The sequence below is a fragment of the Bos mutus genome, chromosome 13 (genome assembly GCF_027580195.1).
Source record: "Bos mutus isolate GX-2022 chromosome 13, NWIPB_WYAK_1.1, whole genome shotgun sequence".
NCBI classification, from domain to species: Eukaryota; Metazoa; Chordata; class Mammalia; order Artiodactyla; family Bovidae; genus Bos; species Bos mutus.
Window position 1 is genome coordinate 71,631,347 of NC_091629.1, and position 15,368 is coordinate 71,646,714.

The 15,368-nt window shown below is 45.0% G+C and overlaps 1 protein-coding gene across 5 annotated transcripts in view; it reads left to right on the top strand.

The window, feature by feature from the left end:
• KIF16B (kinesin family member 16B) overlaps positions 1–15,368 on the top strand; it is a 306,272-nt gene that overhangs the window by 27,298 nt on the left and 263,606 nt on the right. For all 5 annotated transcript variants that reach the window (XM_070381955.1, XM_070381956.1, XM_070381958.1 and 2 more), the window contains exon 2: positions 11,078–11,147. In XM_070381955.1, coding sequence (XP_070238056.1) covers positions 11,078–11,147 — 70 coding nt within the window. The remainder of the gene's footprint in view (positions 1–11,077; positions 11,148–15,368) is intronic.

The window sequence follows — 15,368 nt, forward strand, 5'->3', positions numbered from 1 at the left end:
AGTCGGTGATGCCATCCAACCATCTCATCTGTCGTCCCCTTCTCCTCCCCGCCTTCAATCTTTCCCAGCATCAGGGTCTTTTCCAGTGAGTCAGTTCTTCCAATCAGGTGGCCGAAGTATGGGAGTTTCAGCATCAGCATCAGTCCTTCCAATGAATATTCAGGAATTATTTCCTTTAGGATGGACTGGTTGGATCTCCTTGCAGTCCAAGGGACTCTCAAGTCTTCTCCAACATCCACAGTTTGAAGGCATCAATTCTGCGTGCTCAGCCTGAAAGCAGGTTTAAGCAGGTTTAAGGCCTGTCTTAAGGCCTGCAGCCCTGGCTCCTCACTCTCCGCTGGGGGTTTGGGGTGGTTGAAGCTGCCGCTCAACGGCACCCTCCACAGCATCAGTTTAAGAGCACTCGGGGTGGTGGACCCTGTGCCTTCATGCACAGAGTTTCCTTTGTGAAGCATGGGCTCCCTGGCCGCTTGGGTGCTGTCTGTGTGGCCTTCTGGGTCAGCCCCTCGGATGCTCGATGTTAGACCCCTTTCCCAGGCAGCCGGTGGTCCTGGTACCTGGCTGTACCTCCAGAACAGCCCATGGGTCAGCCTGGACCACCGCTGGGTCTGGTCGCAGCTTACTGCCCTTTCTGCCCGTCCTGATCCCCTGTCCTCCTCTCCCAGGCCCGGACCCCAAGGGCACACCCTGCCCGCCAGGCTCCCTCAGACCGTCCGCTCCTTGGGGATCCCAGCCCGGAACAGTTGGTTCTTGCCTAATCGTGTAGGTTTATCGCAAGCTCTTGCGGCCGGGGAGATTGTAAGAGGCACAGCCTGATGGCTCTCTCCCACAGTGAAGGTCCCGGCCCAGCAGAGGATCTCACTTGGCCTGAGATTCTCCCAGCATTGGAAGCTGGGATGCTGCTCTTGGCTCGCCGTGGACAGCCCCCAGGGAGCCCAGGTGAGCAGGCTCCCGCGCCGGGATGTGGGTCACGGCCCTGCTGACATACTGCTCACCGCTGTGTGGCGAGGCATGTTCCAAGATGCAGTCAGGGTGATGGCCTGAAAACCCACTCCTGTGTGTCTTTGAGGAGAAAAGCCCTTGGGTTTTTCGCAAAAGTTGAGCCAATGCTTTATGATTTTTATGAACAGCAGCTAAGAGAAGTCAGCAAGATATTTGCATGCTCAGAACCAGCTGGAAAGGCTGAGGAGTAGCTCGGGGAGAGAGGGTTGCAGGAGAGTGGTCTGCCCTGAGTTTGATTTCAAGCTTTGACATGGGCGGGCGAGGCGACACGTCTTAATGGAGCCTCTGCTACTGCAGTGGGCACTGAGGTCGCTCCCTCTCTGGGTTGGGGGAGGGAGGTGAGTATAATTGCATCTAAGTGGAAGAGCCGCGAAGTCTGAATAAGTCTCAGGCAATGTTTGGAATGCAGTTACATTAAAACATCCGTTTATCTGAGACTGAAGTTTATTTGGGCTTCCCATGTTTTGTCTGGCACCCTAATCAGGGAAAAAGTGCCATTGGGTGGGGAGGAGGAGTGAACAGCTCATTGAGCATTTGGAGAGCAGGACTGCTTCCTGCAAAGGTGGGATCTCACCTGGTTTTGAATATTGACCTCTCGGGGCCTGGGGCCTGGTGGACATGCGGAGGGTGGGGGTGCGGCAGAGGCAAATCGGGGTGGTGGGTGGTGGTGGTGGGGGGTGTGTCCCCTGTGATGGGAGAGCCGGGGCAGTGAGCCAGCCCTTTGAGAACCTGGACGCACCCCAGGGTGCTGAGGAGCCACCCGATGCCTAAAGTCAGAGACTTTTTGCCTTTTCAGTTCAGTTCATTCACTCAGTCATGTCCGACTCTTTGCGACCCGATGAACCGCAGCACACCAGGCCTCCCTGTCCATCACCAACTCCTGGAGTTTACCCAAACCCATGTCCATCGAGTCGGTGATGCTATCCAGCCATCTCATCGTCTGTCATCCCCTTTTCCTCCTGCCCTCAATCTTTCCCAGCATCAGGGTCTTTTGCCTTTTAATTAACTAAATTTACTTTAATCAACATAATATCAAATCATGCTGAAATAATTCCCACAGTGAAATATTTCAGTTCATTTTCTCATCCCCTGAGGTCTTGCTCCCACTTGCTCTCCAGAGGCCACCAGCTTCACACTTAGCATTTTGCAAATGTTCAGCGGTGTTCTGTGCGTCTAGAAGCATCAGTGTGCATATCCTCTCTGCTTTTTTATCTGCTTATGTGATTGCACACTGGATGTCATCTGCGTGCTTGGTTCTTTCCCCCACTTAACGGTGTTCCTTGGACTTCTTCCCATAGTAGTACCCATGGAGGTCATGCATTCTTTTTATTTTGTATTTAGTTATATCAGTTAATTTATACTTGTATTTTGTTTTTAAATTGAAGTATAGTTGATATACAATAGTATATAAGTTACAGGTGTACAACATGCTGTTTAGTCTCTAGGTTATATCTGATTCTTTGCAACCCCATGGACAGTAGCCCACCAGGCTCCTCTGTTCGTGGGATTCTCTACTAAATGAAGTATTCAGGCAAGAATGCTGAAGTGGGTTGCCATTTCTTTCTCCAGGGAATTTTTCCAACCCAGGGACTGATCCTGTGTCTCCTGCTTGGCAGGCAGATTCTTTACCAGTGAGCCACCTGGGAAGCCTGTACAATATAGTGATTCACGATTGAAAAAAAAAATTTTTTTTGGAGTATACTTGATTAATGATGTGTTTCTGCTGTACAGCAAAGTGGATCACTTACATATATATCCACTCTTTTTAAAAGATTCTTTTTCTATAGAGGTCATTACCAGAGTATTGAAGAGAGTTCCCTGTGCTGTACAATAGGTTCTTTTTTGTTTTAATATTTATTTATTAGGCTGCGCTGGGTCTTAGCTGCAGCACGCGGGATCTTCAGTCTTCACTGTGGCCTGTGAGATCTTTCAATTTTGGCATGCAGGCTCAGTTGCAGCTTGTGGGAGCCAGTTTCCTGCCTAGGGACCGAACCCAGGCCCCTGCATTGGGAGCGTGGAGTCTTAGCCACTGGCCTGCTGGGGCGTCCCCTGCAATAAGGGCTTTTTGTCTATTTTGTGTTAATAGCAGTGTGTACGTCATTCCCAGCCTTCCGATGACCCCCGCCCACCTTCCTACCAGTAACTGTAAGACTGTTTTCTACATCTATGTGTTTTCTATATGTGATTCTATTTCTGTTTTGTAAATAAGTTCATTTTTACTGGCTTTTTATTTTTTAGGTTCCACATATAAGAGCTATCATAATATAGTGATTCACAGTTTTAAAGGTTACATTTATGCATTCTTTTTAAAACAGAGTTTAGAATTTTTGCTCTTGAGTGTCCTCCTGCCCCTCAAGCGAAGGCAGTTCAAGTATTGGTTCATAGTATGTAACTCTTCAGGTGAATTTGGGAATGCTAGCTCACTTCAGAGCTAGGCTGAACGAGCCACTCTTTGGACTCTTCCAGGCTAGTGACGCAGTTTGGGGATCTCGGCGTCACCCAGCCTCGCTGTTCCGTTATGGGATGACCAAACACCATCAGCTGCACAAGGGGAATCAGTCTGAATAGCTGAATAATTTTGAAACATTTTAAAAATACTTGAATTAACAGTTTTTTTTTTTTCTAACAAGTTTTCTCTGCTCTCATATCTAGCAGCTGATATAATTCATCTCTTTCTCTGAGTGGATATTTTGCATCTTTTCCTTTCTCCCCCACTTCCCCCAGTATTGATCTGTAACTCAGTCTGATTATTCCAGTGGGTTCATTTGTAGCATCTTATGATCTAGTTTCCAGACCTTTCAAATAAATTACTTATTTATATGAGTGAACCATAACTGACTTTTCACTTGAGAAACCCAGTTCACCAAAGTGGCCAGGGAGAGACATAGTTCATTTTGCTCTATTATCAAATCAATGTTCAAATAATATTTCAGGATGATTTATTTTCCTCAATATGAGAAAAATGTCAAGATTCATTTCCCATGTTTCATAAATGTCAGAGGAAATTGACCCGAGCCTGGCGTCACGTGGATTTTAGCTGAAGGGCTGGAAGACAGAGCACTGAGCTGTGGTTATGAGCGTTGCCCTTGTGCAGGGGGCTCAGCTTGTGGGGTGCAGAGGAAGTGGGCTTTTTGCTTCCCTGGGACCCTCTAGACGACAGGAGAGATGACACCAGCAGGGTTGAAGCCTGTGTGGGTGGGATGAAGGGGTTTTTGAAGGTTCACAGGGTAGGGGGTCAGTCTAGACCTGGGACAAGCCTCACTCGAGGGCCTGAGTGGGAAATCTAGAAGCAGAAATGATGAGAGACCGGTGGGAGCGTGGCCCTCAGGAGGGCAGCGCCCCTGGGGAAGAGTGGTCTTCATGGGGAGTGTCCATTCAGTGCTTTGGTCTTGATCAGTTGGTCTGTCACATTCGGCAACTGTCTACGGGCACCCACCATGCCAGATGCAGGCGTGCACACCTGCCACGTGCAGTCCTTCCTTCTAGAGGTTCACACTGGGGTGAGACCAGCTCACGAGGGGCTGGGGCGGAGGCTCAGTGAAGCCTCAGGAAGATATGGAGGGCAGGCTGCGCACTGCCCGGGATGTGGGGGGAGTAGTGTGGATGGTTAGGCTGAGTTGGGTCGGAAGGCCTTGGGTATAGCCAGGAGTTGGGCTTCACCCTGTGGCCTGTGGACGTTGCTATAAAGCTGGGGAACCACGTGATGTTCTCTATGTTCAGAAAGAGGGGAGGAAAAGGCTGGAGGTAAAGAGACTCGAGGAGGAGGTGGTGGGCGACCTGGGATGGTGGCAGAAGTGACCAAGGTTGGTAGCCTGGTGGTAGGTCAGATGGGACTGTTGGTTGGGGGGAAGGGGAGAAAGCAAGGCTGCCCAAGGGAGTGTCATGTGGACCCTCAAGCCACATGCAATACTTAGAAGCCCTGGGGGTGCAGAAGAGGCTGGAGCAAAAGCCAGTCTCCAGGGGACAAGGAGCCTGGGTGGTAGGGTCAGCAGGGTGGAGAGAAAGGAGCCAGGGGCCGCCGCCTTCCTTTCGTCATCTCTGAAATCCTAGGAAGCCGGAGAGCTGCCTGAAATCCACCGGGGATGAGGGCATCAGGAGTTCGTTTCAGCATTTAATCACACTAGCCATCATAACCACTTTCTAGAGATTACATTGGCTTTCCCGTATTTTCCGTAACTAGATTGAGATTCACTGTCTATGGCTAAATCGCTAGCTAGCTTCTTTATATTTATAGTGCTATTCTTAAAGATTACTTTCAGAGTAAAGATACTTCTTTTTCTTACAATTTTAGTTTTTATGCTTAAGAAAGAAGCAATCTAAGAAATTGTTATTTGTGAAATTTCCTTCTGGAACAGATGGCTTTCCTTATTTATCTTAATGACTTGTGCTGTGACTTAAAATGACTTCAAGCTATTGGCAGCAGCCTTACAGTGATTTTGGGAAACCGTCTGGGTATTGACAGGGCTGGAAGCTTGGCCGGGTACTAAGGATGTGGGAGCCTGGAGATCAGGACACTCAGATGACTTCTGAGATCTGATGATGTTAGACATGCATTGCTCTTGGTTTGAAGCCACCGTACAACTCAGAACCAAGAGTCAAGTCAGTGTCAGCTGACCGAGGTTATCTCCAGTTCTGTCATGAGATTTTACAAGTAAGACTTAAAGGTCGAAGTACAAAGTTAGCGTGTCTCCCAGTGTAGGAAGCAGATTACATGGTAGAGTTTGTCTTGTGAGAGTAACTGAGGCCGATTATGACTTTGTCATGTTCAGACAGTGCCCCAGCCTGGCGTCCCAGTGTCAGTGGTCACTGGGGTCCCTCAGGGCTCCTGTCCCAAGAAGGTTCCGTTCAGCGGGTCTGCAGTGGACCCGAGATCCCTCATTGCTAATGAGCTCTGGGGGCTGCTGGCTCCTGCGTTGCACTTGAATAAGAAGGGTCTGAGCTGGGGTTCCCATCTTTTGGGGCACAGAGCCCTTTGAGGAACTGAGGAAACTCTGAACCCTCCGAAAAGTGAGCCTGCCACCTCCCCAACCCCATCCCATCCTGCCCCACCACCTGCTGTTTCAAGGTTGTATAAACCTGTTGAAACCCACTGAGTGTCTTCAGTTTTTTTTCTTTTTTAATTTATTGGAGCATCTTCAATTTTGATTCAGACGTGGCTGGTAGAAAAGATGCTCATTCAGTCAGTATCTTCCTTCATGTCTTTATAGAGTGGATGTTAATTTAAAACTGGGCATGTACTGTCGTGGCTTCCTATGGGTTTGGAGTCAATGATCCTGGGGAGAGCCCTTTAAACTTAGTGGCTCTCAAAGACTCGTGGCTTCGAGCCTGGGGCTCCTTTCCCTTTGGCTTCCCATCGATGAGAGTGGTGGGCGCCATGTGACCTGCAATTTCATTTTACTTTATTTAAATATTTTTTCCTTTATTTTAATCTTTCGCATTTAGATTTATGATCCATCTCTAATTTTTGTGTATAGTGTGAGGTCTGTTCTTTTTTTCTTTTGGCCATGCCTGGTGGCACGTGGGATCTTAGTTCCCCAACCAGGGATCAAAGCTGAGCCCCTTGTGTTCGAGCATGGAGTCTTAACCGGTGGACCGTCAGAGAAGTTTCTTTCTTCCTGTTTTATGAGTAAGAATTGGCTGGTGATATGAGCGCCTGTCAAGGACTAGTCCTCAGATCCCTGGGTGGTTTCTGTGCTGCTGGCAGATTATTTGTTGACAACATTAGTGGTTTTAAAGTGCAAGAGCTAAACACAGTAGACTGGTGAATGACTGAGAAATGGCCCAGGTGGAAACGGGAGGGATGTCATTAACAAAGGGAATCCTCCTGGCTTTCTCCGTGGGCAGAATGTGCTTTGGAAGTTGAATGCTGTGAAGATAAGTGTGTGTTTTCCAGCTCCATGAACATGGGGTTTCCCCAAGGCAGTTCTCACTTTTGGGTTCACAGTGGAGCCGCCCAAAGACCTGGAGGGTGGAGTGGAAGCTCCACACAGGCGAGGGGGATTCATTTATTTGTCTCTGAGCCAGTGTTGTGTTCGCCCAACCCTGGACTTCCTCAGACTGGCCTGGAGAAGCTGAATTAGGCCATGGGGATCCACTGTAGCTCTTGAATGGTGTTTACTGCAGCATACTCTTCGGGCTTCTGGCTGGTGTGTGTTCTGTCTCTGTTCACCCTGAGGTGGTCAGGGTGCTTCCCCTTCCCAGTTCCACCCCCTACTAGATTATCTGAAAATAAGTCCCAGACATCATTTCATTTGAAATGTTTCAGTGTCTCTCTCTAAAAGGTCAAGACCTTGTAAGACTCAACATGATAGCATTATTACACTTAATAATTCCTTAGTATAATCACATATCTAGTCAGACTTAATTTTTCCCTCATGTCATATAATTTCTAAAAATGTTTTTCTATATGAATTGAGATCCAGTCAATGGATAAGTCTCTAAAATCTTTTTTAATCTATAGGTTCTGCTTCCATCTTTACATTCCTTGCAGGTTTTTGTCATTATTGAACAACCCAGGTAGGGAAAATGACATGATGTCAGGGCCTCTTTCTTCCCCGAGACACAGTCATTTTGAAAGTGGCCACTTAATAATCCTACTATGGCCTGTAGGTGTTCAAGCGAAAGGAAGAGGTGCATGTCTCATCTTAAATCAAAAGCTCGGAGTGATTACGCTTAGTGGGGAAGGCATGTCAAAAGTCGAGATAGGCTGAAAGCTAGGCCTCTTGTGCCAAATATTTAGCCTACCTGTGAATGCAGAGGAAAAGTTCTTGAAGAAAATTAAAATTGCTGTTCCAGTGAACACATGAATAAGAAAGCAAAACAGCTTTATTGCTGTTGTAGAGAAAGTTTGAGTGGTCTGGATAGAAGATCTAACTAGCTACAAGATTCCCTTAATCCAGTGCAAGGCCTTAACTCTCTTCCATGCTATGAAGGCAAGGAGAGGTGAGGAAGCTTCGAGAGAAAAATTTGAAGGCAGCAGAAGTTAGATCATGAAGTTTAAGGAAAGAAGCCGTCTCCATGACATCCAAGTGCAAAGTGAAGCAGCAAATGCTGCTGATGCAGAAGATCTAGTTAAGATCATTAACGAAGGTGGCTGCACTAAACAGCAGATAATCAATGTAGACACAGCAGCTTTCGATTGGAAGAAGATGTCGTTTAGGACTGCCATTGGGCAATGCAGTTGGTAACTTTAAAACCAAAGCTCATTGACCATTCCAACAAATTTTAAGACCCTTTAGAATTTATGCTCAGTCTGCTCTGCCTGTGCCCTGTAAATGGAACAACCAAACCTGGATGATAGCACATCTCTTTACAACATAGTTTACTAAATATTTTAAGCCCACTGTTGAGACCTTCTCTCAAAAAAAAAAAAAGATTGCTTTCAAAATGTTACTGTTCATTGCCAATGCTCCTGGTCACCCATGCCATGGAGATTAATGTTGTTTTCATGCCTGCTAACACAGTATCCATTCTGCAGCCCTCGGATCAAAGAGTAACTTCCCCTTTCAAGTTTTATTATTTAAATATACTTCATAAGGCTGTAGTTGCTATAGATAGTGATTCCTTCAATGGATCTGCGCAAAGTAAATTGAAAACCTTCTGGAAAGGATTTGACGTTCTAGATGCCATTAAGAACATTCATGCTTCATGGGAAGAAGTCACAATACCAGCATTAGCAGGTGTTTGGAAGAGTTGATTCCAGCCCCATGGATGATTTTGAGGAGTTCAAGACTTCAGTGGAGGAAGAAATAATACCACTTCAGAGGTGGTAGAAATAGCAAGAGAACTGATTTAGAAGTGGGGCCTGAAGATGTGACTGAATTGCTACACCTCATGAAAGAACTCTGATGGATGAGGAGTTGCTTCTTACGGATGAACAATGAAAGTGGTTCCTTGAGATGGAATCTACTCCTGGTGAAGATGCCGTGAAGATTATTGAAGTGACAACAATGGATTTAGAATATTACATAAATTTGGTTGATAAAGCGGTGTTTGAGAGGATTGGCTCCAATTTTGAGTGTGTGGTTTAAATACCGTCAAATAGCATTGCATGCTACAGGGAAACTGTTCATGAAGGGAAGAGTCCGTCAGCGAGCAGCACTTCATTGTTGTCACATATGAAGAAACCGCCTCAGTCAGCAGCCACCAACACTGAGGCAAGACCCTCCACCAGCAAAGAGATGACCATTTGTCAAAGGCTCAGATAATGGTTAGAAGTTTTTAGTCATAAAGTAATTTTAAGTTAAGGTATGTACCTTTTTTTTTTAGACAAAATGCTATTGCACATTTTAAACATAATTTTGATACGCTCTGGGGAACAGCAAGGTTGATGTGACTCACTGTGTTGTGATACTCGCTTTACTGCCACGGTCTGGAAGGAACCCACGGTATCTCTGAGGTCTGCCTGAGTATCTGAATTGAATCGTCTCTAGTAAGCCCTGGCATAGCTTAGTGGAAAATGGTATTTAGATACTACTTTGGCCATAAGACTCTAGGCCTTTTCCGAGGACAAAGCTGGGGAGTACTTCTTTTCAGTTTCAGATAAAGTTCATCTTAGATTTCCCGTTTAGATTTAGGACTAAGGAGTTTTTACCTTATGTCATCAATCTGTTTAAAAAAATTCAACCAAGTCAATTTGAAGATCTTATTGGTTTTATTCAATGATTCATGAATCTGGCAGCATCCCCACCTGGCAAGTAGAAAGGCCCTGCCAGGAGCTGTACAAAATGGAAGGCTTTTATGGGCAGAAGGAGGCTGTGACAAGGAAGTTAAAAAAAGTGGATTATATCAGGCAAAGTCAGCTTCCCTGGGGGACTGCAGGGGTTCTTACCAGGCAGGTTACCTTAGACCAGGAATTTCCAGATGGACTGGTTCAAGACTTACTCTTGGGAGAGGCTGAAGCTGCCTTAAGTTAGGTATTAGGTCTTGGTGGGGCTTAGCTTAAGTGACTCCCATTTTGGTGTTACAGTTTCTTTTTAACAAATCTGATGTTTGTATCTCCTTTCAAACCAAAAACTTGGCTATCAGGGGCAGCAACATAATTACTCATGTATTATCCCTCATGTATTACACGCAGACAGAAATGCTAGGATAAATACACTTATTTTATCACCAAAATATGATGCCTAAAAAAAAACTTGACAATGTCTTTGTATTAATAGTTCTTTTTTCCCTTAGCCTAGATTCCTCCTGCCCAAGGAATCTAGCATGAGATCTGTTCTCACTGTGCAGTGCACAGATTGATTGACTTCAACTTACTTTTGGGTTTTAGGTTATTTAATAAAAATTGTTTTATTTTTGTGTAAATTATTTTCATCATTTTAAACACGATCTACAGATCAAGATGTTTTTGTAGAAATCTAGCTTCGTTCTCTGTCTCTTCTTTCTCCCTAGGTGACCTTTTGAAAGATAAATAGGTTATCCTTTTTATCTTTAAATACAAGTAGTGGTTTCCTGCGTATACTTTTCTCCGCTTTGAATTTCCCACTCAGGGTCCCCTGGCCTCTATCCACAGCAGTACCTAGAGACCTTCCTCTCCCCATTACCAGGGACAACCCTCCTCATTGTGTGGGTGTGGGCTTGTTTATTTTAGGAGTTCTCTTAACTTCCTGTTCCAGTGTTTTCTGGGAATGCCAGTTTCTGGATGGAGGTAGAAAAAGGTGGGGGCAGGGGTTGGCCTGGCTGCCTCTGGGAGCATCCTGGCTGTGAGCACGCACTCCTCTTTCTTCTCAGTCCTCATCCTGGATGGAGCGTAGGTGCCTGTCCTCTGTCCCAGGTGGGCAGGCCCCTCTTACCGAGAGTCAGAGCGCCATCCACGGTCTCTGTCTTTGCATTTATGCTCCTTTTGGCTCCCATGTAGACATTCTCCCAGGGTTTGAGTAATGCAGCATTTTCAGTCTTAAGGTTTTGATAACGGCCTGTTTTGTCCTCATGTTTATGTGGAGAAGGAGTTAGAGATTGTGCTTCATGTGCTGAATAAAAACAGGTCGCTGTACATAAAAAGTAAACACAACAAAAATTGTAGAAGCACCCTTTTCTGTCCTACCTAACCAATACTGAATTACTTGTGTTGCAGGGAAAAGGACTTGGAAGCCAAATTCATTATTCAAATGGAGAAAAGCAAAACGACCATCACAAACTTAAAGGCAAGTAGTGACCTGGCCTGGCTCCAGTTCTGAGTTGCGTGCTTTGTTTCAGTGTTAAATGGTTTGTGGGTGAATAGGACGCATCTGTTTTCACAGCTTTCTTCTCTCAGTTCAGTTAATGATGTCAGCTTGAACTTGGCTTGGGCTTGGCCACGAAGCAAATGGGTGACAGGTGATTATCTGTTACCTGTCCTGTCTCTGGTTTTGTTGACCTTAGCTGCAGAGCCAGGCCTCAGCCTGGGGAGGTGAGACCAGGCATTTTTATCCTCTGTCCTATTGTGGATTTTCAGCCTGGAAATGAGCTCATTGTGGATTATTATACGCTTTGACCCTAGATTTGTTTTCATTTCTTAAAAAGTATTTACTTTTATTTATTTATTCAGCTCTTCCAGGCCCCAGTTGTGGCACACGGGGTCTTTGATCTTCATTGTACAATGTGGGATGTAGTTCCCTGACCAGGGATGGAACCCAGGCCCCCTGCATTGGGATTGTGCAATCTTAGCCCCTGGACCACCGGGGAAGTCCCTGTTTTCATTTTTACTGAAAGTAACTTTGTAAACCTTGCAGGAGGAGCTGGTATTACTATTCAAAACTCAGGAGATGAAAAAATGTAAAAAACTGAAATTTTTTCCTGGAAAAAAAAAAAAAAGAAAAATCCCAGAATTTTCTAAGATGGCAAGTTCTTTTGTATTTAAAATATCTTGAGAACTTGCCATTTATGGGCAAAAGAAGTGTGTAAAACCAGTAATAAAGGAACCACGCCCCTAAGGACCCAAGCCCCTCCTTCTCCGAGGCTGGTCATTAGCTCACAGGTTTGGGTTTCAGAGGCCTGCTGCCCCGCAGCCAAGTACAGATCACCCTCTGGTTGGATTTCTGTTAATTCATGGCTCAGGGGACTGGACACTTTGTAATCCAGTTTCAAAGTCATGCAACCTGATCCCCAGTGATGGAAGCCAGTAATGTGCCCATCTTCAAACAGGCCGTGGCCCTGGGGGATTCCAGAGGCCTCCTCTGAGGCGCCAGTGCCCCTCGCCTGCGGCCTCTGCAGTGGAATGTTTTTCTTGCTCTGCTGACCTGCACTTCTTGTTCCTCCTGGCTCTGCCCAGCCGCACCTGGCTTCTCCTCCTCTGACCACCCACATCTTCTTGCTTGGCTCACCCTTTCTCTGCTGTTGGTTACCTTCACTTTGCTCTGCTTCCTGTGTCTTTATGTACTCACAGGGCTGTAGACAAAGTCCATCATTCTAATAGTGTATTTACCGGAACCAGTGGGGAGAGCCGAGCTCTGGATGAATATCCTTTCTTTGTGTGCTGTGGAATCTCATTTTCCTTGATTACTCTATTGCTTTTTGAGTTTTGCAAACATTGCTTTGTTTGATACAACTGCAATAGGTGCCTGGAGTTTTAAACATTTTAATAATAAGAACCTTAAAATTTTTTCTTTTTTACAGCTTATAGTACATATAGTGCTGTTGTTGAGTCACTCAGTCGTGTCTGACTCTGTGATTCCCATGGACTGCAGCATGCCAGAATTCCCTTTCCTTCACCATTTTCTGAAGTTTGTTCACATTCATGTCCATTGAGTTAATGATACCATCCAACCATCCTATTCTTTGTCACCCCCTTCTCCTGCCCTCAGTCTTTCCCAGCATCAGAATCTTTTTCCAGTGAGTTGGCTCTTTGCATCAGGTGGCCAAAGTATTGGAGCTTCAGCATCAGTCCTTCCAATGGATATTCAGGACTGATTTCCTTTAGGATTGACTGATTTAATCTCCTTGCTGTGCAAGGGACTCTCAAGAGTCTTCTCCAGCACCACAGTTCAAAAATATCAATTCCTTGGCACTCAACCTTCTTTATGGTCCAGCCCTCACATCTGTACATGGCTACTGGAAAAACCAAAGCTTTGACTAGATAGACCTTTTTCAGCAAAGTGATGTCTGCTTTTTAATACACTGTCTAGGTTTGTCATAGCTTTTCCTCCAAGGAGCAAGCATCTTTTGATTTCATGGCTGCAGTCACTATCTGTAGTGATTTTGGAGCCCAAGAAAACAAACTCTGTCTCTGTTTATATTCCCCCCCCCATCTATTTGCCATGAAATGTTGGGACCAGATGCCATGATTTTTGCTTTTTTGACTGTTGAGTTTTAAACCAGCTTTTCACTCTCCTCTTTGACCTTCATCAAGAGGCTCTTTAGTTTCTCTTCTGTTTCTGCCATAAGGGTGGTGTCATCTGCATATCTGAGGTTACTGATATTTCTCCTGGCAATCTTGATTCCAGCTTGTGCTGCATCCAGCCTGGCATTTCATATGATGTACTCTGCATATAAGTTAAATAAATAGGATGACAGTATACAGCCTTGGCGTACTCCTTTCCCAATTTTGAACCAGTTCGTTGTTCCATTTAAGGTTCTAATTGTTTCTTTTTGACCTGCATACAGATTTCTCAGGAGACAAGTACGTTGTCTAAGAATTATCCAGTTTGTTAATGATCCACACAGTCAATGGCTTTAGTGTAGTCAATGAAGCAAAAAATAGGTGTTTTTCTGGAATTCCCTTGCTTTGTCTATGATCCAACAGATGTTGGAAGTTTGATCTCTGGTTCCTTTGCCTTTCTAAACCCAGCTTGTTCATCTGGAAGTTCTTGGTTCAGGTACTGCTGAAGCCTAGCTTGAAGGATTTGGAGCATTGCCTTGCTAGCATGTGAAATGACTTCAATTGTGCAGTAGTTTGATCATTCTTTGGCATTGCCTTTCTTTGGGGTTGGAGTGAAAACTGACTTTTTCCAGTCCTGTGGCCACTGCTGAGTTTTCCAAATTTGCTAGCATATTGAGTGAAGCGCTTCAACAGCATCATCTTTTAGGATTTAAAATAACTCAGCTAGAATTTCATCATCTCCACTAGCTTTGTTCGAAGTAATGCTTCTTCAGGCCCACTCGACTTCACATTCCAGGATGACTGACTCCAGGTGAGTGACCACACTGTCATGGGTATTTAGGTCATTAAGACATTTTTGTATGATTCTTCTGTGTATTCTTGCCACCTCTTAATATCTTCTGCTTCTGTTAGGTCCGTACTGTTTCTGTCCTTTATTGTTCTCATTTTTGCGTGAAGTGTTCCCTTGGAATTCTAATTGTCTTAAAGAGATCTCTAGCGTTTCCCATTGTATTGTTTTCCTCTATTTCTTTGCATTGTTCACTTAGGAAGGCTTTCTTATCTCTCCTTACCTTCTTTGGGACTCTGCATTCCAATGGATGTATCTTTCCTTTTCTCCTTTGCCTTTCGGTTCTCTTCTCAGCTATTTGTAAGGCCTCCTCAGACAGAGTTTGCCTTTTTGCATTCCTTTTTCTTTGGGATTGTTTTGATCACCACCTCCTGTACAGTGTTATGAACCTCTATATGGTTCTTCAGGCACTCTGTCTGTCGGATCTAATCCCTTGAATCTATTTGTCACTTCCACTGTATAATCATATATGCCTGAATGACTTAATGGTTTTCCCTACTTTCTTCAGTTTAAGTCTGGATTTGGCAATAAAGAGTTCATGATCTGAGGAGCAGGCAGCTCCTGGTCTTGTTTTTGCTGATTGTATGGAGCTTCTCCATCTTTGCCTGCAAAGACTATAATCAGTCTGATTTCAGTGTTGACCATCTGCTGATATCTACGTGTAGAGTCTTCTCTTGTGCTGGAAGAGGGTGTTGCTGTGACCCGTGTGTTCTCTTGGTAAAACTGTTTGCCTTTCCCCTGCTTCCCTTTTTTTTTTTTTTCACTACAAGGCCAAACTTGCCTGTTATTCCAGATGTCTCTTGACTCCTACTTTTGCATTCCAGTCCCCCATGATGAAAAGGAGACATAGTGTAGTATCTGAATTATGTTGGCAAATATGATACTGATTAAATTTATTTAGCACATATCCAGGAAGCTGTGTGAGGCATTGGTGGCATATGAAGATGTTTAAACATGATTTTTTTGTTCAGTTTTGGTATGTAGCAAGATAAATCAGATGGATGCAAACATATGCCATAGACTCATAATAGAATGTGTCCTGGGAGAGGCTCGTCTCTTAGGGGTGGGAGAAACTACTTCTGGATGGAGTGCCAAGGGGAGCCTTATGGAAGAGGCGGCGTCTGACTTGGAGTTTTCAGTGGAGCCAGTAGATCACACATCTGTTCTCACATTGTCATCTGTGTGAACAGCACCCCCTGGAGTTCTGCAGATTTTAGCTTT